Source organism: Terrapene carolina, unplaced genomic scaffold (assembly GCF_002925995.2).
Source record: "Terrapene carolina triunguis isolate 2854851 unplaced genomic scaffold, T_m_triunguis-2.0 Scaffold131, whole genome shotgun sequence".
Taxonomy (NCBI): Eukaryota; Metazoa; Chordata; order Testudines; family Emydidae; genus Terrapene; species Terrapene triunguis.
In genome coordinates, this window is record NW_020664482.1 from 13,687,674 (window position 1) to 13,713,801 (window position 26,128).

A 26,128-nucleotide genomic window follows, 5' to 3' on the forward strand; every position below is an offset into this window, starting at 1 on the left:
CATCCTCTGCTCGACATCAGACTTCTTGCATGATGTCTCCCTGGACTTGATTAATCTGGCCTCCTTGCTATTTTTGTATAACCTCATGGAGAGGAGGACCAGGCAGTCCAGATGAAGCATCTGTCCTTTTAAACCTGACAAGTTTTTTGGGAGAGGGCATGGGTTAAATTTCTCAGGGCTTCCATGTTGTGCCTTAAAAGCATGTATGATTCCCATGCCAGGATAGCTGAATTCCTTGAAGATACCCTTTTAAAATCCTACTACAAAGCCAAGAGACTCATCCAAAGAGCATTGAAGCCAATGAGAACCTTTCAGTTGAGGTTTGAATCAGGTGGGCTTTGAATCAGGTCCAAGTTTCCAGAAGCAGAAATTCTGAGGAACAGACCAAAGCTTCCAGAGGTCCAGCAAGCCAACTAAAAAGAAATTATGGTATACCTCTACCCCGATATAAATCGGTCCTCGGGAGCCAAAAAATCTTACCGCGTTATAGGTGAAACCGCATTATATTGAACTTGCTTTGATCCGCTGGAGTGCGCAGCCCACCCCCCCAGGAGCATTGCTTTACCGCGTTATATCCAAATTCATGTTATATCTGATCACGTTATATCGGGGTAGAGGTGTATTAGGGAAGCAAGCATCCCCACTGTGTACATGGGTGGAAGAGGACGCTCCACTCTTCCACCAGCCATGGAGCAGTTTGCAAAGCACCATTGGATACTCTCTGTAGTGTAGTTACCAGATGGGGAATGGAGCTAGCTTCCACTGTGTAATAAGGGGAAGCAGCCCTGAGTCCAGGCTGCTGGTCTCCTCGGCAGGAAGTCAAAATGCAAGGTAAGGCCAAAATCTCCCTTTTCAAGTTAACAGTGATGCATATTCACATGTATCTATTCTGCTCTAGGTCTTTGAATTTTATACATCAGGCTTTAGTTTTTTTAATGGTGCCTGGGAGTTACTGTACACATGCAATCCCTTTGCTTTCTTAATTGGACTGGCGCATTCAGCTACTGCTAATTGCTTTGAAAATGCACATCAGTGTATGTTCCTGCTGTGGGTAGGGGCACAATTGCTGTAATCAGCCTCACTGTAACACTCCCACAGTACCTCTATTAAATCCAGTCCGATTTGCTGACCAACCCATAAAAGCCACTCTGTCTGCAGGAGAACAAGTCTGGTAGTATTGAACAGGCCAAAAAAAGATTAAGGGCTAAATATTTTTTCTTTTTGTCTTATTTTTTCCCTGGGTATTCTGTCCAAGGGGAGCTAAGTGCATTATCCCCATGGCATTTGGGAATGGGAGCATCCGAAATACTCAGCCTTTTATCAACATGTCAGATACGGGCACCACAATCTCTTTTACTGCACAGTGTCAGGGTTTGCAAACTCCGTGCTCTATGTAGCAAGCAAGGAAAAGCCCACTTCCACCAGTGTTGTTTCATAGCCTTGTGTGGAAGAACCGCTTCAGCATAGTCTGTGTGCTGCCACTTCTGATGCTTTATAATCTGCTGCTTTCGTTTCCTCTGATGCTGATGTCATGGATACTGGTGTTGGATGAGACAGAGGGCGCGCGCTGGGACTTCACATGCCAAGATAAAAAAAATCAATTTCACTGCCTAAAAGAACGAACTACTGGTGCCGAAGTTCGTTGAGTACTACAAGTCACTTCTATGGCATGGCAGTGTTAAAGGAGGATCCATTCTGTTTTTGAAGATCGTGCTCTGCATGGCTGCCCTGGGGTACTACAAAAGGACCTGGGGAATTCAAGCTTAAATAGGACATGATGCATCTCTTGCACTATCAATAATACATGCTCATTTAAGAAAAATGTAGAACAAGATCATACGAATGTCTGATAGTGAGGAAAAGCACAGTTATGCCACGCTGGAGAAACAGTTTGGAAACAGTTCAGCAATATGGGCTAGATCCACCAAGGGACTTAAACATTAGCGTTGATCATGTTGTGCCCTAAGAGCATGTATCATTCCCATGCCAGGATAATGGAAATCCTTGCAGATACCCAGTACCTGTGAGGCACCTTGCCAGCCAATGGAATCCACAGGCCTGAGTTAGGCACTAAGGGTCTCTATATAATACATGGGGAGAGTTATGGAACTAAGCATGTGTTCCACAAAGCCAGCACACGGAGCAGGGAGCTGCCTACACTAGCCAATAGGAAATGCCTAATGTGCTAATACCTCACCCAGGCTAAGTTTCCTTCTCACTGATTCTAAAAGGGCATCTGGGAGCTCTCTTCATAGGAGAACCTGCTGGTGGCATAAAGCCAAAAATAACACAATCTACACCACTGAGTCTTCCCCACCTCTGTGCAGGGGGCATTCCAGAATGAGCCAGTTGTGGGCTGAAGAGATGAAGGGGAGTGGCCAGAGCACACTGTACTCCTGGGCCACTGGAGCAGTACCTGGTCCTAGTCAATGGGACTACACAGGTGCATCAGTTTAGGCCTGTGATTAGGTCCCTGGCTGGATCAGGGCCTAACACACAAACCTTCAATAGTTCTGTCAACATTTGCTTTCTTTTTAATCCCTCCTCACTTATAGGTGAGATGGCAAAGACAAGTCTACATGCGGCCTTTGAGTGAGCTAAAGGAGGAGGTGCAGTGAGTGGGTTTGCAGAGGGCATACAAAGCATTAGGAGCAGTGGGGAAGATGGCAGAGGGATTAGGGAGAGAAGGGAATGAAGGGGGCATCAAGGCTTAGCAATCACTGGCAGAGCAGAAAAGGCGGGCCAGTTAAATGTCTCAAGGAGTGAGGGGGAGGAGATGGTACATGCTCAAAATGATGCACAAGTAATTTGAGCACCAAGAGGCAAAATTAAATCAAAAGATCTGAGAGAAAGGGCCTGCAGTAGTGGAGTGGGAAGATAACTACTGTGTGGATATGATAGATAGGCTGTGAGATAGGAATATATCCTATTTAGAGCATGTGCATTTTAAATGTTTTACTATTTTATAATGGAAACCGTAGCCCTTTTCCTGTAAAAGGAAGGAGACCAATTCAATTCTTTACTGCAGTAGGTGGGTTAACATCGGGGGGAGGGGGAGCCGCAAGAGAAAACTCCCTAGAGTAAATACAGGCATTATAATTTGAGCCAGGTACATCTGTGTGTTAATAATTAGTCAGTTTAGATGGAATTTTTCTTGTAGGCAACTCCACTAGCTCACGGGCAACATCAATCCGAGTTTCTCTTCCATTTCTGCACTGCTGTAAATATCCTAGTGAGATAATGTAAAAAGAACAAAATTTTCTGTTTGGTTGTCATGGGACTGGGGGGGGACAAGACCAAACCTCAAACAAGAAAAAAGGGGGAATTATCAGATAAAATCTTTTAATGTCAGAGTTCATTTGAGCAGAACAGTTACGCTCTTTCCATAGTATATGCATCTTATTTGTTAAATGTGTAACAATCTTCCCAGATTGACTGATTACGTTGATAAATATGGTGATAAGATCAATCACTGTTTGTATCTGTATTTCCACATACACTGCACTCTATATTTTCTCCATCAGACTAGTTAATACTGAGCTTGCTGCATATTTTATCGTGTGTTGGTAACCATAGAGTTAGATTTATTGTACTTTGGGGTGATGGAAGAGTAGTCATGCGTGAGCTGCACTATCATAACAAATGGAATACTATGGTTCTTTTGTTTCACTGGATCTTGGATTGAATATTCAAATCGCATATAAATGTTTCAAGTAACAGTAAACACTTGGCAGAGTAATTGGGTGCGAAGCCTAAAGTAATGTGAGTGCCGTGGCTCACCGGTCCCAGGGATGTTTGTTACAGCTCTCTAATTTTAAAAAATAACTCCGAGGAAATAGAGCAATAAAACAAGAAGAATAAAGAACTTGCATTGCAGCCAAAATGCAACCCTGTCTTTCCTTTCATAAAACAGATCCATGACTGCGTAGCTGTTTTTGCACTCTGCATGCCGGGGGGAGAGGGGAAAGGGGAGGAATGCTTGCCCCAGCCCAGCCCCTGTGGACTTCCCAAACTGATATTTGAAATTCACACTCAGATATGCCTATAGCTTGTTTACTCGGGTAGTCCTTGTACAACTTGTGTGCGCCTGTACATGACTGCAGCTTGGTGAACACACTGTTGTAAAATAATAACCAATAAACAATACATTGTTATAGATAGTGTAAAAACATCCCACTAACTATATGCCTTTTCAAAAGCACCTAAATTGACTGTTTTGAAAAGTGACTAAGGTCTTGTCTAAATGAACACTTATGTCTCACCTTCACTTAAAAGCTTGGTCGACATAACTGCGATGTTCAGAGGTGGGGAAAAATTCACATTCCTGAGTGCCATAGCTATGTCAGCCTAACCCCCGTGTAGACATGACTAGGTTAGCGGAAGAATTAGCTAGCACTGCTCTGAGAGTGTGAGACAGAAAAACAGTGACAGAAAAACCACTTCTGTCGCTGGAGAAAGCATCTACACTAGTGGTGGGCAACCTGTGGCCCGCAGGCCACCCGTGGCCCATCAGCATAATCCACTGGCGGGCTGCCAGACAGTTTGTTTACATTTGCTCGCCCGCCCGCAGCCATAGTTTCCCGTTCCCTGTGGCCCGCGCCGCTTCCCGCAGCTCCCATTGGTCGGGAACAGTGAACCACTGGGAGCTGCGGGCGGCTGTGCAAATGTAAACAAACTGGCGGCCCACCAGCGGATTACTCTGACAGGCTGCATGCGGCCCGCAGGCCACAAGTTGCCCACCCCTGATCTACTCTACAGCATTATAGTGGCATAGCTGCAGCACCATAGCTGTGCCACTGTAGCACCCGTAGTGTGGACATGGCCTTAGTTTCAGGGCCGGCTCCAGGCACCAGCCCACCAAGCTTGTGCTTGGGGCGGCGCGGCGCTCCGGCCGCCGGGGAGAGCGGGGCCACGGCTGGGCTCGCCGCCCTCCCCCCGGCGCTCTGGCCGCCCTCCCCCCCGGCGCCCTCCCCCCAGCCGCCGGGGGGAGAGCGGAGCCCCCGCCAGGGCTCTGGCCGCCCTCCCCCCGGCTGCCGGGGGGGGGGCGGCGGCCGGAGGCTTTTTTGCCTGGGGCAGCAAAAAAGCCAGAGCCGGCCCTGCTTAGTTTGCAGCAAACTGGGGTGTAAATCTATCCCTCGCTAGCCTACTGTGCACTAAGTGTCAGTGTGGACCCTGGCTGCTGCGCACTGAAAGTTCCCTGCTGCACTTTGACCTACCCCCACTTTGAAACAGGAGTAGATTAAAGAGCACTAGGGAACATTTAGTGCCTAGCAGCAGGGTTCACATGGACACTTAGGCTACATCTACACTATGAGATAAGGGTGTAATTCCCCTGCTTGTGTACATATACTTGGGCTAGCTCACATGGACCTAGCAGTGTAACTGCAGTCACATGGGTAATGACAGGGGAGGCATTGCTTAGCCTTGCTAAGTACGTACCCACTGGTTCCAGAGGGGTAAATCTTTTGGATGGCTAAGTCATGCCTCTGCAGCCGCTAGTATGGCTACACTGCTATTTATACTCGCTCTAGCTTGATGAGAGCTGGCACGAACATGTGTACAAGAGCACAGGAGTCCCACTCCGAGCCTAGTGTGCAGCTGGCTAATGTGGGGTGGATTTACACCCATGTTGCCATGACCGAAGTGTTCATTTAGATATATCCTTAGGCACATAGGAGCCAGGATTTCAAAGGCATTTAGATGCTTAAAGATAGGTGTGTAATGGGACTTACAAAAGCACCTACATGAGTTAGGTGCCTCTCTCCTAGGGAAATCAATGGGAGTTAAGCAGGTTAGGCACCTAGGTGCTTTTAAAAATCCCACTAGGTGCCTATCTACACCTGTAGGTACGTAAATACCTTTGAAAATCTTGTCCTTGCTGCCTGGGACCCATTGAGACATTTGAAAATGGGACTTCGAGCTTAAGGATGTGTCTACATTGCAACTACACACCCATGGCTAGCCCATGTGAGCTGACTTGGGCTCGGGCTAAGAGGCTGTTTAAATGCAGTGTAGATGTTCAGGCTGGAGCCCGTGCTCTGGGATCCTCCCCAGTCATGGGGTCCCAGAGCTCGGGCTGCAGTCTGAGCCCGAACTTCTGCACTGCAATTAAACAGCTCCTTAGCCTGAGCCCCATGAGCCTGAGTCAGCTGGCACAGGCCAGATTTGGGGTTTTAATTGCAGTTTAGACATACCCTAAGTCACTTAGGCACTTTTGAAAACTTTACTCACAGTGCACCTTGAAGTTACCCCATATTTGAGAAGTTTGTGGGCAAATTAAAAGGCAATCAGGAACTTCAATAATATTTGAAGGCATTGATTTCCTTCCCTCAGTATCTAATGTAATCTTTACATTTTTACTCTTTGACATCTTTACAGAATAGCAGATAGACTTTTAAAAAAATCAATACGTGCTATTAGTTTCATTCTCTTTTTTCGAATTCTCTTCACTGGTACAGTAGCAAGTCCATGTGGTTCCATAAAGTTTGCAAAGTGGTATAATTGAATCTAGAACAATAGTCCAATCATAATCTTTGAAGTGTGTTTTAAAGATAGTTCTGTGCAATAGACAGACACTTATTCCTACGCACCACATCCATTCCTTTTGTTTTGTAACTGTTAGTAAGACATGGGATGCAAAGTTGACTTCACCACTCAAATGATGTGTAAATGAATGTTCCTCTAAGGTAGCTTTTACTAATGTAACCAAAACAAGCAGATCATTCTACGTTATTACAGGATCAAGTGTTTCACCTTCCAACAATGTGCCAGGATAAATTACAACAGTATAGGCAGACTCAACCTACGTAAACGTCCCAAGCATTACTCTTAAAGGAAGATTCCTCGTGGCAGGTTATTATGCACAGTTTACACTACATGTTAGGAATTGCGCTGCCCCATCATACAGTATGGGCAAGGAAATTCCCTCCACTGATGTTTGATATTGACAATCAAATACGCTTTTGGCCAGATTCCAACCAGCATCTTATGACTTGCAACGGAATCTAAACATCCTTTTTCCACTCTTTGATGTACTATTCTTTAGATGCCTGGCTAAGAGGTGCATTTTCTTCTGCTTTCAGTGTTTTGTCATTTGGTATTTATCCAGCAGCTCTTAACTAAGATATAATGGCCAATAGTTCTTGCAAAATTCCTGACCTTTTGTTGATACTGCTTCATAGTCCTACTGGTATATCAGCGTTTACTTCTTATGTGCTAATATCGGGAAGAATTTTAATAGTTATGAGCTGCCTAATTTATCATTGAGCCATTCAATTTTATGTATAGAAACACTGTTATTGTCTGAGATGCTCATCCAAAGCAAGGTTGAGTCTTTGGTGTAGGTCACTGCTAGTGGCCTATTTATTGCTATCACAATTCTATTTCATTACCTTCACAAAGTCCCTCACAATGGCATTTCTAAACCAGGGTTTATCCAGGCTATGAATTAGACAAATTCTCTCCAAGCCCAGACAGCACTGTCATTTATTTTTGATTCATCAGAGTTCCTTGATCCTTGTTCATACAAAAATAATTTCAAAAGGCACAGAAATGAATAGTGTAACACAGCTGAAAAATGCCCATTAGCCAGCTAAATGTCTGTAACTGAGAATGGTCCAAAACCTCCAATCCCATCAGCCCAGGACTATGTGGAGAAGTCTGGATTTCCATCCAGACTTTGCTATATTTATAATCTGCCAAACCAAACGACCTGATCTGAACATACCCAAACTTGGTTTAAAACTAGATCCGCACTCAATTTTTTAAGTCAGATCCGTATCTCCTCTTAACAAGAATTGATGCTGAAATTTTCTCATGTCTCACTTGCAACACAGTTTGTGCTGGAAACAGACTTCTTCCCCACTTGAGGGTCAGGTTATGACAGTTGTATAGTCAACATTCCTTTAAGAGCTGCAAAAAAAAAAAAAAAACAGTGGTCGTAGCTGCATTTTATAAAGTAGCAAATGTGTAATGTGTTTGTTAGTAAGAAAGGGGGGTCTACTGCAAAACTTCTCTCTGATTTGTGACATAATGAATCAGCTATCTACTATCATAAGATTGTAATGGGGGAAGAATGTGTTTCCATATATTTATCTTTCAGTGCTGGATATACATCTAGCAATCTGTCTTGAGCCCATTGGTGGTATAGTCTATAGTTTTGGGTTGCGATCCCATCATGAATCATAAGCTCAGAGGTGCAAACTGGATCATTGCTTGGAGGAAAGCCTCCAAAGTCACACAATGAAGAAGCAGGTTGTAATGTCCGTGAGATTCTGTAGGTGGCATGTTGAACAGTGTTTGAACTGAGTGAGTATAGATGTCTATCCCAGATCCTCACTTCTCACCTCTGTCCATGAGCAAAAATAGTGTGAAATGTCAAAAGTGAGTGAATCTGAGGATGCACATATACAGAATGTGAGTAAGGATCCATAAATTATCATTTATATTATCATAAAACTCATTTAAATTTCAGAGTATTAAAAAACACTCACTATTTGATTACCGCATTTTTTGGTGTTCAGAATAAATAAAAGGAAATTAACTTACATGTTGATATATGAGACATTCCAGATGCAAGGGCAATTAAAATTCTAGTTACTAAAGGGTGAGATGCTGATGAAGACAGACTTTGAAAGCATCTGTTAATGAAAAGTCTCAAAGGCAAAAGAGTTGTTTGCTCAGGTAGTTTGAGAAACAAAGTTTTGATAAAGGTTAGGTAGAGAAATAAATATTTTCTAACATGGTTGACTGAAGGTCAGATAGCAAAAATAATTTTACAGTATTTGAGGACAATCCAACTAGCATAAAGTTTGACTTTTTTAAAATGACGTTTGTCTGAGGCATACTGCGTTAACATTTGTGATGAATATTTATTTCTATTCACAGTTTGATTACTGTACTCACCTGTGAATATTTCTTCAAAGGAATAATATTTATCATTATTTAAACATTACTTTCTATATATGTTTTTAGGAGAAGGCATGCACACTGTTGCTAAAAGGACCAATGCATGGGACAACAAGAAATTAATCTGTGTTATCAATAATTGTAAGATTACAGCATGCATTGAAATTACATTTTTAGGTCCTCAAATGAGAACTGCAGTATATAGGGTCAAGTTTCTGCAGTTTTGAAACTCTCAGCTGTTGATAGGTGGATAAAAGTTTTTCCGTGTACAGTATTTAAAATGAATGCATTATGGTGCTGCTACTATGACTAACTATTATAATAATTATGCTAGGAAAGTCTTTTTTCCCCCCCTCTTTTACTCAAATGGTAATTCCACAACACCTTAATTTTTAATTCTGCTAGTGTATTATTTTCACTTAGAATAACTAATACATCTTAAAATCAAAATCCTGTTTCGTTTGACTGCTAGCTTACTATTGTATTTACTTCATTAAGTAGGATTATAAAAGAGATGTTCTCTGTAAGACAATATGGCAGTGCTTTTGTTGTAACATTTCTATGGGTAGTCAATACTGTTTATAGCAGATATATACGGATCTTTAAACAATAGTAGCAAAACCTTGAACTATACAGTAGTGCTTGATCTGATGAAATAAACTCAGGATTTCAAATCGGAAGGTCATGAGTTCAAATCCTGTCCTTGCTACTGATTCACTTATACAGCCTTGGCAATTCATTTTCCTATTCTGCTTCAGTTTTATTATCTGGAAAATAATATTTGCCTACCTCATATGCGTGTTGTGAGGATAAATTAGTTAAAGTGTGCCATTTAACACTACATAACTGCCAAGTGTTATTCATCATAAGGTGAAGGATTTCTGATATTGAATGATAGGAGAACATCTGTTATGACATACACTCCTTTGTATTGTTAGCAGTATATTCTCTGTGTGTCTAAGTACAAAGCAGGTCCTCATGTAATGTACATATAATATGATGCCAGTCTAAACTGTGCCATTGAGCCCACACTCCCACAGGAGCCCTTAAACGCACTGTATTTCAGGAGTCCCTGGGAGCTGACTGGTGTGGAGAAGGGCAACAACCACGGCCCCTCCCACACTCTTCTGCATATAGAAGGCCAGCAACAGCACTACCCCGAACAGTTCTCATGTTTATGGAGCAATGGTGAGACCCACTGCACCGTCCCTGTCCTGCGCTCCCAGAGACCAGGCACAGTCAAGCCCTCTCTATCTGTTAAACATAATTGTTTAACAAAAACAGCAACAACAAAACCCTACTACTCAAACACCTCTCTAAGGTTTATTTATGTGGTGATTTTTCATCTTCCACCTTTCTCCGAATGGTACAACAGGCTAAATTTCTCCCTGGTGTCATACCTTTGCCACCAGCAAAATTACACCAGGAATGAATCTGGCCCCATGAGTCTGGCACTTACTAAGCCAGTGGCATCCTGTCCCCAACTGACAGTTACCTGACTCGGGGTTTTGTACGCCCTGTCTTTGAGCACCCATTCTTCCTGCAGTGCAGATCAGCTGTCTTGTACAGCAGACTAGGTTATCTGCTAACCTGCTCATTGCTAACTGCATGATTCCTAATCCCCTTTTTGCTTAGATAAATATATAAACACAATCAGATATATTCTTTTACGTGTAGTAATTAGCATCATCAGTTGAGCCCTAGCCAGGGATTTTTGCCCTCTTTGATTTTGTACATTGCAGGTTAATGTCGTGAGCTAAACCCAAGATGCCATTTCAAGCAGAGTTTCTTCCCAAATTTTCCTCTTTTATCTTTTGCACATTTCTACATTGTACTGTGTTTCTACTGCTTAACTGCTGTGCCTTATGCCCGCCTAAACTACAGTCTTTATGGACTTCTCCAGTCTCAGGATCCAAGGGAAAAAAATGGAATAGCAATTAAATAAGTCTTATCTGTACAGCTGATCTTGTTCCAGAAATGTATCCACAAATTATGAAGACATTCCCAGTTTCTTCCAACTAGACAAGCTAATAGCCTGGTTCCAAAATTAAATAACTGTTCAGTGGAGGGCAACAAAAATGATTAGGAGGCTGGAGCACATGACTTATGAGGAGAGGCTGGGGGAAGTGGGTTTATTTAGTCTGCAGAAGTGAAGAATGAGGGGGGATTTGATAGCTGTTTCAACTACCTGAAAGGGGGTTCCAAAGAGGATGGATCTAGACTGTTCTCAGTGGTAGCAGATGACAGAACAAGGAGTAATGGTCTCAAGTTGCAGTGGGGGAGGTTTAGGTTGGATATTAGGAAAAACTTTTTCACTAGGAGGGTGGGGAAGCACTGGAATGGGTTATCTAGGGAGGTGGTGGAATCTCCTTCCTTCGAGGTTTTTAAGGTCAGGCTTGACAAAGCCCTGGCTAGGATGATTTAGTTGGGGATTGGTCCTGCTTTGAGCAGGGAGTTGGACTAGATGACCTCCTGAGGTCCCTTCCAACCCTGATAGTCTATGATTCAGCCTTGTTCCCTGAGGATCTTTCCCTAGGCTAGCTTCAAATACACAGTACACCTAGGGCCCTGTTCAAGTCACTTTTCTCAATCCTTACTCCCATTGTGGTCACATTGGTATCAGCCAAATGATCCGTGCGGATAAAGGTTTCATACTGCTGAAGGAAATGCATTCCAAAATGGCTACAGTATAGCACTCCTTTGGCTGCCCAATAATACTTTATTCTGAGTTCCCTGATGTCAGTGGTGGTTTGGCCTGATTGAGTGCAGAATTCAGGATACACAAAGAAATCTGTGGTTGGGGAGGAATATTGCTGGATTTGAATTCCAAGGTTTGGTATTCTGCTGTGCATTGTAGGCAATTGTCTTTATTACACTGCTCTGGACTTTGTAACATCATTCTCTTTTGCTGAAGGGAGACAGAGCCCTGAGCTCATCCTAAGGTTTGCCAGATAAAGGTTCCTCTGATTTAAACAATGTTATTTTAATCTATTTTTATTGGGAACGTTAACGGCTGCAAATTTAATTAATTTTATTAGGCTAAAGAAGCTTTAACATTTAATAGTTCACATTTAAAATGGCTTTCCCTTTGGGAAGGCTGTTCTCCACTACCTCGAAGCCCATGGCTTCCAGACCTCTGCATCCTCCAGTGACAGAATGCCCTTAATGCTCCCTCTGCCAGCTTTCTGTTAGCATCAGTATCAAGAGTTCTCGACATTCTTGGCAGTAAGTACTCTGGGAATACCCTACAGCCCCTGCCCACTGGATAGCACAGCGCTCTTCACCTTCTGTCACTTCTCAACATATATTATTATTTCCTTCACTGGTTTCCTGTGCTACTTCTGCTGTCTTCCCGGGGCAGTCATTACCTGCTTGTTTTGTTTTGTTTTTTCCCTCAAACACAACTAACAGAGTCTGGTTTTAAAGAGTCTCACAGCCTGGATTATTCCAACCTGCATTCAGAAAACTATAAATTACTTGACCATTAATGTGCCCTTGAAAACATTTAAATGAAGAATCCCATGGCAAAGATTAAAAACCTGCATTCGCCCCTTTCAGAAACCCTGGATCATAACATGGGTTCAAGATATAAATTTATTTCCATTAGCATGAGACCAGAAGTGGCCTCTTCCACATTTTCCCACCAGCATGAGAGTTGTATCCAAATGACAAGGCCAGTTACATCACATCTTCATCTGGCCTTGATCCTTACAGTCTTTGGGCCTGATTCTCCTCTGTATCACTCTAGTTTATATTGGTGCAGCTCCACTGGAAGCACTGCCGTTGCACTGACTTAAATCTGGAGTAATGCAGTGGTGATTTAGGCCCTATATTATCAAAAAATGCAGATTAAAGTGAGCTGCGGTCAGTAAGAAATAGTGACTTTTGAGCATCCAGATTTCTTTTTTTACACACACCATTCCATGCTGTGGATCTGAAATCCTGTGTGTTTAGCTATATCCCTTCCTGAACAAATGCAGACCAGATGGTTCCTGTAAACTTTCACCTGACAAGGCAAGGCAGGTTCACTTTCACTCATCCAAATTGGAATATCTGTTTGTGAGGATTTTTGTGTTTATGGATGACCCAGGCAATAATGTAATTCATGATGAAAGAGACAATAGGGGGCATAATAAATTAGTGGTATAGAAGGTGAAAGAAAAAGATAACGTAAGGGTTTATATGCTTCCCATTCTAGAGGTTTGTGTGACATCAGAATAGCAGCACATAGTCCACCATATGCAAGTTATTGGTGCATTTCAAATGACCAGGTAAGAAACAGTTGAAATGAGATTATTCCATTTTTATTTAATAATTCAAGCTGCGGAGCTTAAGTAAATGTAATTAGAATAAAAGAGCACTGCAGGGCCTAGGTATTTGCTAAGACTCAGAGATTCCTTGCTTGTTCTACTCCTTTAAGCATACATGAAGCATATAAACTTATATTACCTTTTCCTTTTGCCTTCTGTATGCAAAATACACCTCCCCTTCCTCCTCTGCTCTGACACATGAATTATTTTACTCAGGTCTAACAACACTAGATAAATACTTTTCCTTATTGGTGTTTAAACTAGTGCTGGGTTCAGAGGTAAGTAACCAGAGTATCCAAATGCAGCTAAACTTCTAGTGCTCTGAGGAGATTTCAGGTGTAAATAAACATCATAAAGTTCATATTTGACATTAAGGGGAAACTTTCACAAAGGTGGCCTCATTTCTGTGGCTCAGTCTACATCTGCTGATTATGGGTCCGCATTTGGGTGCCCGCAGTTCAGTTGTGGGCCCAAATCATAGTTCTTCACCTCTAGGTAACCGATTGTGCATGCAAATCAGGTAGCTAGAAGCACCAGTACACAGATTTGTATGCACAATTCATATTTCTGGCCCACACATGTTTCCCATCTGAAAATATGTCCCTTAAAAAATCCCTAACACTTACCAACACAGAAGAAAAAAGGATTGCAATTTAACGCTCCATTTCTGAGGTCTAGGATTCCCCTTATATTGTCCATTAAGAGGATCAGTGATTTAAATTAATGTTTGCACTAATTTCTTTGGTGCCAATCATAAAGAGTTTCATGCTATGATAGAGATGTTCCAGTATGGTCCACTGGGCAGAAAGAAGAAAAATGCCCTCCATGATACAATTGTATATGCTCCTTTCAATGGTCATTGCTATCTGATCAAGAATAAGTTCAATCATATAGTATGTGAAATTCCATCTGGTTGAATAAGCTGTTCAGGCAGAAGATTTTTGCTTAGCTGGATTTGGGAAAGAGACTCACATGCTTTGGTAAACTGATGGAAGTGGGTGAAATGTCATCTTTATCTGTGTCAGTAGCACTGGCCAAGAAACACCCATCTCAGAAGGGATGGTTCATAACAGTAGCTAAAATATAGTCTCTGCTTTCCTTTTAGAAGAGTGAAGATACTGGTTTTGTCTGTGTTTTAGTATGGCCAGAGAAGGAAGTGTGGCTGCAGCACTGGGAAGTGCAGAGGGTGCAGCTCTGATGGAGACCTCTGGACTATTTAAAATGCATAGACATCTATAGTGGCAGATAATCCATTCCCGGCCTTTGCTTTATCTTTTTGGGGTCCTGTTTCAGCAAACCAGATAAGCACGTGCTTAAAGATAAGCACATGCCTAAGTGTTTTGCTGAATAGGAGCCTGGCTGCTTATGTTTTGTTTTGTTCAGTTTGTAAGAAAGGCTACTTCTGCCTTTGCCTCCAGCTCATTCAGTTGATAATGACAAGGATTCGATTTTGGATATCACCAATATCTTTAGAACCGGCAGAAGCATCCTGACATTGGCTGGTTTGAATGTTAAGCTTCAGTCTGAGTTAGAGGATGAGAAGAAGGTCATGCTGATGAGGGCTTAGTAGTGGTATCAGTGAACACATTTTAAAAACATGTCCTGTCACAGTCACCTACAAGAGCATTAGTTTCTCTTAGTTCAGCTCATATTTACTTTCTTTGGTTAACACTTATATGGAACAACTGAACCGAAACAAATTGGCAACAAAACCTTTCCCAAATAGCTTGCTCCTTGACCCGAACTGAACTGGAAACACAAGTTGCCTCTTAACTACTTATGAGCGTGACCCAATGCCTACCATACCAATAGCCACAAAACTGAGCAAGACACCCTGTAGCTGGCTGGCTTCCTTCTGGGGTTCACAAAATTAGAACCATTCATGAGAGCTATACACCTGCACTCCGTTATATGAGAGTATCTTTTGTGAAACACTCACACTAAAATAGATTTATCTGGAGGGGAAAATGTGATTACACTGGCTCACTCATGGATGTGCAAGGAACTGGGAGTGACATTTCCCCATTCACTCCCTAACAGAGAGATCCCCATGGACAATCACATTTTTACTGTTGCTAAGTTAAACAAAGAAACGCTCAGAGTCTGAAATAAGAAAAACAAAGAAAACCTTTTTAAAAATAGCCCTGCTGTTAAATATAGCAGCATCCACAAGGATAGAGTACAACTGAAGTTGGGAACATGTTGTTCATGCAAATGTCTCATAATGGCTAAGGATGTACATTACAGTAAGATGCTGCCGAAGACAATAGGCATAGAGAAATGTTGAAGGGTAGGGAATAGTGAATGCTGTGTTTTCAGGGAATTGGCTGATGGTTTCTTGAAAATGTGGAAGAGGTGGGTTTTGTGCTGTTTCTATAAAGCAATGGAGACTCAGTCAGGTGGGGGGAAGTGGAGGAGCAAATGATAGTTTGTGAGTGAGACGTGGAAGAGGAGGACCAAGAAGAGGACACAAATGGCAAAGCACAGAGAGAAATCATGGGAAGGATGGAGAGAGGCGATCATGAAGGCAGAGGGGGGTATTGCCATAGAAGTACCTGAAGATAAGGAGAAACAGTTTGTAGTGGATACAGAAGTGGTGGGCAGTCCATAGAATTCTTTCATGCTGTGAGTAATTGATTATGTTTACATGTATCGGAGAAAAGTTGTTGAATAACCCTCCCCACTCCTTGCTCTTCTTTGAAATAGCAACTGCTGGACAAAACACACATGTGCATGTGCACACACACACACGTGGGTATATCGCACATGAAAGGGCTTTCTTGTAAGCAGGAGCGCCACCAGCTTTTCTGCCGCCCTAGGCGGCGGAAGGTTCTGCCCCGAAATGCCGCCCCCCCACAGAGGCAGCAGAAGGTCCCGCCGCCGAAATACCGCCGCGGTCGCCACCCCCCAAGTTGTAGCGCCCTAGGTGACCGCCTAGGTCGCCTAATGGGTTGCGCCGGCCCTGCTTGTAAGATACCCTGATTTTGATTAAGTCAGATATGGCCTAATAGAACTTCATCTGAAACCAGGAAGTGCAGAGACCAAACTGAATGGGTAATGTGAACATAAGAACAGCCATACTGGTAAAACCAGTATCTTGTCTTCTGAAAGTGGCCAATGCCAAGTGTTTCAGAGGGAATGAATAGAACAGGTAATCATCGAGTGATCCATCCTCTGTCGCCCATTCCCAGCTTCTGGCAGTCAAAGGCTAGGGACTTCCAGAGCATGGGGTTGCATCCCTGACCATCTTGGCTAATAGCCAGTGATGGACCTATCCTCCATGAACTTACCTAATTCTGTTTTGAATCTCATTATAGTTTTGGCCTTTACAACATCCCATGGCAACAAGTTCCACAGGTTGACTATGCATTATGTGAAGAAGTACTTCCTTTGTTTGCTTTAAACTTGCTGCCTATTCATTTCATTGGTTGACTGGTTCTTTTGTTATGTGAAGGAGTAAATAACACTTTCACTTTCTCCACACCAGTCATGATTTTATAGATCTCTATCATTCCCTCCTTAGCCTTCTTTTTTCCAAGCTGAAAACTCCCAGTCTTTTTAATTTCTCCTCATATGGAAGCTGTTCCATACCCTTAATAATTTTGGTTGCCCTTGTCTGTACCTTTTCCAATTCTTTTTTGAGATGGGACACCCAGAACGACACTCAGTATTCAAGGTTTGGGCAGACCATGGATTTATATAGTGGCATTATGATATTTTCTGTCTTATCGATCCCTTTCCTAACATTCTGTTAGCTTTTTTACTGCCGCTGCACATTGAGCAGATGTTTTCAGAGAACTATCCACAATAACTCCAAGATCTCTTTCCTGAGTTGTAATTTAGATCCCATTATTTTGTATGTATAGTTGGGATTAAGTTTTCCAGTGTGCATTACTTTGAGAGTGTAGTAAAGTACCTTCTTTCCAATGTATTTATTTTTAACTTATTTCTTTGGAAATATCCATAAGCATTTGGGTATTTTTTATTTGCAAAAAGATAGAGCAATGCCATTTCTTGCAGGCTCCCATATGGGATCAGAATGTTCATAAACTGAAACCATTAGTACATTTTGATTGGAAGATTTCTAAAGATTGTTGACCAATTTATTATTAGTTTAGCGCAAGCACAAGATTTATATTTACACGTGAATGATGTAAAGCAGAAAGGTGTAAATAGTTCTTATTTAGTAGAAACAAATATTATAAAAGCAAATCTTTACATACAAAGCATTTGTAAATGCCTGTTAATTGTAATTGCATTTCTATATCAGAATTCATCATTTGTAAGCTATTGAGTATCTCAGGGTACGTCTACACTACCCACCGGATCGGCAGTTAGTGATCGATCTATTGGGGATCAATTTATCGCATCTAGTGTAGACGAAATAAATTGATCCCCAATCGCTCTGCCGTTGACTCCTGTACTCCACCGCAGTGTGAGGCGAAGCGGAGTCAACGGGGGCGCGGTGGCAGTCGACCCCACGCCGTGAGGACACGAGGTAAGTCAACCTAAGATACGTCAACTTCAGCTACGCTATTCTCATAGCTGAAGTTGCGTATCTTAGGTCAATTTTCCCCCCTCCGCCCCCAGTGTAGACCAGGCCTCAGTCTTATATGTGAACTTCCTCTGTTCGCAGTGAAATCATAATACTTTCTGAGACATCACAGTCATCTTTGTAAAATATGATGTTGAGGAAGACTGAGTTTATCATACTATAGATATGTAAATGCCTCTCTTTTAATAGTGTCAATGGAAAGGGGATGCCAGAAAAGTTTCCCAGCCAGAGTATGTATAAATTGTCACCACCTTTGACAAGACAATAACATGCATCCATACAACGGAAAACCAATAATACTCAAGGTGCTTTAGGTAGCCACAGTGTGGGCACTTTGAAAGGAGGTGGGAAGCCTCATGAAAAGTTCTACTAATGCTCTACATGCAGGGCCGGCTCCAGGCACCAGCCCCCCAAGCTTGTGCTTGGGGCGGCACCTGGAGGGGGGCGGCGCGGCGCTCCGACCGCCGGGGAGAGCGGGGCCACAGCCGGGCTCGCCGCCCTGCCCCCGGCGCTCTGGCCGCCGGGGGGAGAGCCAAGCCCCCACCGGGGCTCGCCGCTCTCCTTCCAGGGCTCCGGCCGCCCTCCCCCCCGCGCCCTCCCCCCGGCCACCGGGGAGAGTGCGGAGCCCCCGCCGGGGCTCGCCCCCCCCCCCCCGGGGCTCCGGCCCCCCTCCCCCCCCGGGGGGGAGGAAGGGGGCGGCGGCCGGAGGCTTTTTTGCCCGGGGCGGCAAAAAAGCCAGAGCCGGCCCTGTCTACATGCAGGCTCTGTTAGGGTATAGCTTGAGCAACAGAGGTCAGATTCTGCCCTCGGTTACACCAGTAATGATCCAGAGACTCTCCATCGATGTCAGTGGAGTTGTTGCAAATTTACACCAGCGTAAATGAGATCGGACTCTTTGTCCTAATTATTTAGTATAAAAAACACCCTTAAAATGAAATCTCAGATTTGAGCTCAGAATAGCAACTGGTATAGTTCAGTTCTTTCAGTGCTTTGTTCCTGTGTGTGTCCCAAGGATTTTCAGTCTCAAAAGTGGGTGAGGGAGTTTGCCATAAAGTACTAGTAAATTTCCATGTTAAAATATAAATAATTAAACCTAGCAAATGTGTGTATACGTGTGTATATGTGTGTGCGTAGAATATACATGAAGTAATTCTGTGCTTCTAAAGTAGGACTATGAATAAGGACCCCAAAGTGTTAATAAACTTTTAATTCAATAATTTATTAATAAATTATTTAGATAGAAACATATTCCACTCGGACGTTTCTGTACTGAAATGGATGCATTCTGTTGGTACCCAAGTAGGTGCATTGAGTTGTCAAGTAGGTGACCTATGCTATCTGAATTGAACTCTTCTAAATAGGAAATAATTGAAAATATCCTACAGTCTCAACCTTTTGAAAAAGGGGGTCAGTAAACACAAACTAAATGCGGCAAGACACGGAATACAAATTAGTGCCCCAAGGCTCCCCCATAAGCTACCTTTGGGGAGGAGATTTCCCTTCCCAGCTTCATTACAGTTAGCTCACGGCTCTGTGCTCAAGTTTGTCTTGAGCCCACTCACAGCTGTGCGCAAGGAATGAACTGCAGTTTCCTTGCATAAATTTCCCACTGTGCAGCTCTTCGTTCATTTCATGCTGCTTTGCTGCTCTGTTGAGGCTGCTGAATGAGTCAACGTTACCTTAATATAAGCTTTAAAAGTGTAGTTAATATTATTGCATTCCATATTTAAAAATATTGCTTGTAATAAAAGTGAATATCAGCAAATATGCTCTACAGTACATGCCTCCAGTCGTCAGCTCGATGATTTAGTTGGCATTCTTGTATGCAGTGGTTGGGTCTGTACCAATTAATGATCCATTCCTGTAGTTTCTGTTCAGGCAAATCTCCCATTAGATTCTGTTTATCTCCTGAATCCGATGAGAGTTTTGCCCATGTGAGGACTGCAGGGTCACACCCTTAGCTGCCATAGACCCTAATAAAACTACAAACAGGCCATCAGAGCTGTTAGGCCAGCTACCAATCTCAGTGATTTGTTTCTGGAATAATTCTACTAAAATCAATGGAGCTGCTCAGAATTGACACCAGGGTAACAGAAAGCACAATCTGTTCCCTACCATCTTGTCATTCAGGTCATAAACTGATTGCAGGCTACTATCTACTATATTTCTTTTCAGACAATAGAATTTTTAACCTGTTCTCACATATTTAAACCAGCTTTTTTCAGTAAACAATTGCATTGTATTTTTCTCCCCTCTAGGATTTTCCATTCTTCAGGCAATTATGGAAGCAGCAGTACAAAACAACTGGCAAGTGACAGCCAGGTCTGTGGGAAGTATAAAGGACGTTCAGGAATTGAGGAGAATCATAGAGGAAATGGACAGACGACAGGAAAAAAGATACTTAATCGACTGTGAAGTAGAGAGAATAAACACAATTTTGGAACAGGTATTTTTCAAATCTGTGCGGTATGTGACTGTTACATAAGGTTTTGGAATTGTGTCTCTATAGAAATAAATTAAACAGCTCTTAAAAAATAAGTCATAAAAACATGCCAATTACCTTTCTAAAATTAAATATCCTGAATGGCTTTCACATTTGATGGCAAATAATTTGAATGGAACCCAGCAGAAAACATCTCTGTAAATTTGTTGTTGCCTTCTAAATTAATAAAAAATAGGGCAAACCTTTGCTCTCAGCAGTAGCCCTTACTCATGTAAATAACCCTACTGAAGGCAGGGCTACTCTTGTGGGTAAAGGTTGCAGGATTGAGTGCTGTTTGTAAAAAGGGATCACAATAAAAAACTAAAATCAGCCAGTGAAGGCAGCAGAGGCACTGACTCATGTATGAATAAAATTGTCACATATGGAAATATTTCTGGGGGGAAATTCAACTGATTCTGGCTGGCCTTTTTGGGGGTGTGCAAAGGGGCCTCCCCCACTATATTCCAGGGTGTGGTGGAGTCAGGGCCGGCGCAACCCATTAAGCGACCTAGGCGGTCGCCTAGGGCACTACAATTTGGGGGGCGGCGACTGCGGCGGTATTTCGATGGCGGAACCTTCCGCCTCCTCTGTGGGGTGCGGCATTTTGGGGCGGGACCTTCCACCGCCTAGGGCGGCAGAAAAGCTGGCCGCGCTCCTGGGTGGAGTCACATTCACTCCTGCAAGAGAGGACAAATGCTAGGTGACTGCACACATGACACAGCCCTCTCGGAAGTGGGCTTCCCTCAGAATCAGTTTAAGAGCCTCCAATAGCTCCTTGGCGCTGCCCAGAACATCCGTCTCCACCTTGGCCTAAGTAAGGGGATCGGTCCCTGGTAGGAGTCCCTGGTGTGGTAGTCTTCCAAGAGCAGGTGGGAATGAAGTGGGGCCATGGTCCTATCCCCTTTCAGTACCAGCTGCCATGGCTGTCTCTATGGGAGAAAGTACACTGTACACCTGAAAGGCTGTAAAAGCAGCACTCTGCTTACACATCAGGGATCAGAGACAGGCCGGCTCCCCACTGGCCATACTCAGAGCTGTGGCTCACAGCCCCAGCAGAGCCTACATTACAATTGAACCAACCCATTCAGCCTGTTTGTTCATAGGCACACAGGGATTTGCTCGGTGTTAAGACTGCAAACTCCTATGATAAATGCCACTTCCTAACTCTAACTGCAGCTTTATATTCTGGAATAATCAAAAGTAACATTTAAATTTCATGAAGCGTTAGCATATTCTTGTACAAATTGTCTGTTGTCGACGAATGGCAAACTAGCCACGCTACCACAAACAAAACCAAAGAATTTCAGGAGACGTGAATCAATTTGGACAGCATTCAATTCCAGTCAAGCCCCAAGCTGAATCATTTCCAGTCACTGGAGTTATAGGGCCTCATCTTGCTGCCTTTCAATTTAATGGGAGTTTTGTCATTGAATTTGATGAGAGCAGGACCAGGCCCCTCCTGCATAAGAAAGGCCTGTACGGTTAAATAGAAGCTAAGTACTGGGAAATTTATCATAAATGTCTCTTAGACATTAACAGTCTGATTCAGGCTTAAAGTCTAGGGAGTGACTTGAAACCACGTGAGCGAAAGAGAACTGCAAGTAGCTGTAACGGGCTCAAAATGGATGGGTCTGTCCCGATAATACTAAGCCCTGCAATGCTGTTGGCTGCATATGCTTTCATTCAGCCCAAATCACTCTGGACTGAGTCCTGTCCCAAGGCATGTCCGCAGCATGTAGCCCCAGGGACTGGTGGGTGGCCCTATTCCAAGGGAAGTCAACCTCTGAGCAGGGTTGTATAACACATACATGGCCACCCAGCTCCAGTCCTCCTTACCAAAAGTGTCTGTGATTCCACCACCCTGACTGCCAGTGACGTGATCAAGACAGTGGGATGATGTCAAAGGAGGCACTGGCTACCTTCCAGCTGACTGAATATGCTGCATAGCTGCAAGGAAACATCTTAGTGACTGTTGTTGCCAACCCTCCAGGATTGTCCTGGAGTCTCCAGGAATTAAAATTAATTTTTAATTAACTATTATGCCATGTGATGAAGCCTCCAGGAATACGCCCAACCAAAACTGGCAACCCTACTAGTGACAAGCTACAAAACAGAGCTTTTAACCAGACATGCAACTTGGCCATGGGGTCCAAAATACCTCCTCTCGCCCAATAGCGATTGGGTGGGGAATGTCAGAAGGGGGAGTGAGTTTTCCATCCCCCAACCCCGTCACAGCAGTGGTGCTAACTGGAACATGCCTCTTTGTGGGAGCTGGTGAAAGATCCATAAAAGGCTGCTTGGAGGTGGAAAGGGGGTTGAGTTTCCTACTTTCTGAGCAGCTTCATGGTTTCTACCTGTGTGGGGGATGCAAAATCCCCCTCTCTCCCTTAAACACTGGGCCCAACTGCCCTTGGCTCAGATAGCCTCAGATAGCACCTGCTTACTCAGGGGAATAGGGAAGGAAGCCATGTACACATGGGTTGGCATTTGGCCTTCAGTCTTCCATTATTTTAGTGTGTCCTGTGTTTATGGAGACCTGTAGCAGAACGCAGGACATTGGAGGGGTTTATTCTTTCATTTTCTTGCATTCCTGTTGAAGAGGCAAAATGCAGTAAACAAAGTCTGCATTCCTCAAAAGTTGCAAGTGAGAACTGTTGAGCAAAGTATTATCTAATGAATGCACTGTGCACCCAGTCTCATGGTGAGGATGGGCCCTTTGTTTGAAATTTCTAGATGTACATCCATTCTTTTATTTTATTCTCCGGGTATTTATACTGCATGAATAAGAAAAATATATAGATGGGAGCACGCCAGTGACCAAAATGAGAGCTGTATCTTAGCCTAAGCATGTATCAAACTGGATTAATGATCTAATTTCTTCTTCAAAAGTATTGAATTCAAATCTGCGTAGGGTTGCATTTTTTGATAAATGTTCGATTCAACGTTCCATCATTATGATTATTGATTGGATGAACTCTTAGCTCTCACATAGCTAAAGGTTTGCAGCCCTGGGCTCCAGGTTATCCCTAATTGTCCAGTGTTTTACTTTTAACTTTTAGATATCACATTTCTGAATTGCTAAATTATTCATTTTCTAAGTCTGTTTTATTTATACTTACAAGTCAGATTCCATGAAATTGTGTAATAATCTTTCTTCTGAATGGTCTCTAATGTAATTTTACTTGCACCAGGACCAGAGATGCCGACTTCCTGAGTTCCTGAAAGGTGCTTGACACACACACACCCTGCTCCACCCCAGGCCCCGCCTCCCCTTCCCCCTTCTCCCAAGCCCCCACCTCTGCCCCTCCCCCACCTCTTCCTGCCCCTGCTCCTCTCTCCCTCATCCCAGCACCTCCTGCACGCCGCTGAACAGCTGATTGTGGTGGGCAAGAGGAGGAGCTGATCTGTGGGGCTGCTGGTGGGTGCTCCATCCCCAGAGCACCCCCGAGTCAGTGCCTATGACCAGGATTGGGTCTACAGTTTTCAGAAGAAGTGGTTTTCAGTAATGCAATAGCCTAGAATGTAGTTGACTAGTTAATCACTTGACAGTATAGCTTAAAGCCCAGATCCTGCAGACATTTACGCATATGATTACCATTATATATGTGAGCAGTCTTACTTGACTTCATTGGAACTGCCCATGTGTAAAGTCCATTTATATTTGTAGGATCAGGGCCTAAAATGGATTTTGTGTTATTTGGTTATGAAACAAAAGAAACTAGTTAGTAAAGCAAATCAACTGTTGGGATAAATATTCTATTACATACTAGACAAAAAAGATGGTGTCCAGTTGTGTACCACTTACCCATGCACATTGTCCTATGAGACCATTCATATGAGAAAGGGATGCAGGACTGGGCCCCACATTGGTGCACATTATGATAAAAATATCTACAAATAGCAGCCTCCAGAGATTTTTCTGGTCCAAGACTCAAGAACAATGACATCCTTTTCTGCAGGTGAAAGTCAGTATTGGTATACCCCTGGGTCTATTGCTGAACAATTAGTTTTTCAGGCTTTTACTTCTGTCTCTTCAGCTTAGCCTCTTATCTTCTCAAATCATACAAAAATTCAAACAGTAGTTAGTTCACTATAGTTGGAATACTCAAAGGGATCGTGAGATGTCCTCCTTATAGACAACTGTGCTTTGCTGATAGGGGAAAGGATAACTTTGGATTTGCATATTTTAGATTGTTTTTCACTTAGTGTAGAAAGTCTACCCAAGCCCCACACACACACAAAAAAAAAACTGAATAAGCTCTTAAAAAAAAAAGAGCAAATACCATTATGTGCTGACTGTTCAAGTTTTAGATGTTTAGGGCACTCATTTTATTGAAGGTGTTGACTGAAAACAGTGGTATATTCGAGTTAAGCCAAAACGTCCGAAAGAGATTAGGGATGTTGGGTGTCCAACATAAATGTTACCAGTAAAAGGGCTTGATTGTCAGAGAGTGCATGGCACCTGCCCTCTGAAAATCAGGCCCCTTTCAGTTGGTTCAGGGTGGGTACCCCCAAAATATCTAGTTTCTCTTGAAAATCTTGGTCCCGAATATAGTTTGAGCCATTTCATGTGTCAGTTCAACCTGAGGATTTACAGTCTTCCATTAATACTAAATTGGTAACGGACCTTTGAAACTAGACTCATTGATAAGATCTAGTATACTCAATAGTATTGTTTTAAACTTAAATGTCAATTTAAATCCAAGGGCCTTAAATCACTTTCTAAGCAATAATTAAACCGCTCAACAGCTCTGTGAGGTAATATTATCTCTAGTTTGCAGATTGAAAAACTGTGGTAGCGAAGGTTGTGAGACAAATTTTAAAAAGAGATTTCCTCAGATTTATCTATTCTTCAAAAACATTTGACAAATGTCGAGGTGCGTGAGGTAATATCTTTTATTGAATCAACTTCTGTCAGTGAGAGAGAGAGAGAGAGAGGCTTTTGAGCTTACGCAGAGCTCTTCTTCAGATCTGAGAAAGGTACTCCGAGTGTCACAGCTAAATACAAGGCAGAACAGATTGTTTAGCACAAATAGTTAACATATTTCTAGGGACCATTCAAGGTGAAGTGTCCTGTTAACACCCCTCCACTCATAGAGGGGGAAAGAAGGGAGGGGTAAGGCAACTGGGAGACATGGGGGGGGTTAGTGGGTCATAGCAGGGCCAGCTCTAGGTTTTTTGCCGCCCCAAGCAAAAAAATTTTGCCCTCTCACCCCCACGCCACCCGCATCCCCTGCTGCCCCAGCCCTGGGCTCACCCCCTCACCTGCACCCCCTGCCGCCCCAGCGCTGGGCTCACCCCACCAGTGCTGACTCTGCCCACTCCCCCCTTGCCTCCAGCCGGTCTGCCGCTGGCAGCGGGGCTAAGCAGCGGGGCTCCCGGGCCATGCCTCAGCCCAGGGTCCCTCCAGCCAGGACTCCCGCCTCCAGGACCGGCCGGGTCCCGGGAGGGCAGAGCCAGGGGACCGCCCCGGCAGGGGGCTGAGGAGCTGGGGCAGGGTAGCCCCAGAGGGAGCGGAGCCCCGGAGAGCGGGACGTGGGCCCCGCACGGCAGCGCCCCACCCTCTATGGCCCCGCTGCTGCTTCTGGCCGACCTGCCACAGTCCCTGGCCAGCTCGGTCCGCTTTGCCCAGCCCCAGCTGCGGCGCTGGAGGGGCGGCCGCCCTGCGGCATCTGCAGGCAACTCCGTGTGCCCCGAGGGGCAGCCCCCAACCCGAGTGTCCCCCGCTAGGAGCCTGCACAGCCCAGCCACAAGGTGCGGGCACTGCTCCCCAACGCGAACCGCAGCAGCCCCAGGGCGACGTGCTGCTGCTGCCAGGGCCAGCTCTAGGCTTTTGCCACCCGAAGCAAAAAAAAAAAAAAAAAAAAAAAAAAA

At 43.8% G+C, this 26,128-nt stretch overlaps 1 protein-coding gene across 1 annotated transcript in view; it reads left to right on the forward strand.

Moving 5' to 3' along the window:
- Nucleotides 1–26,128, forward strand: part of GRIA3 (glutamate ionotropic receptor AMPA type subunit 3) — a 212,123-nt gene that overhangs the window by 65,082 nt on the left and 120,913 nt on the right. The window contains exon 4 of the mRNA XM_024195460.1: nt 20,031–20,218. Coding sequence (XP_024051228.1) covers nt 20,031–20,218 — 188 coding nt within the window. The remainder of the gene's footprint in view (nt 1–20,030; nt 20,219–26,128) is intronic.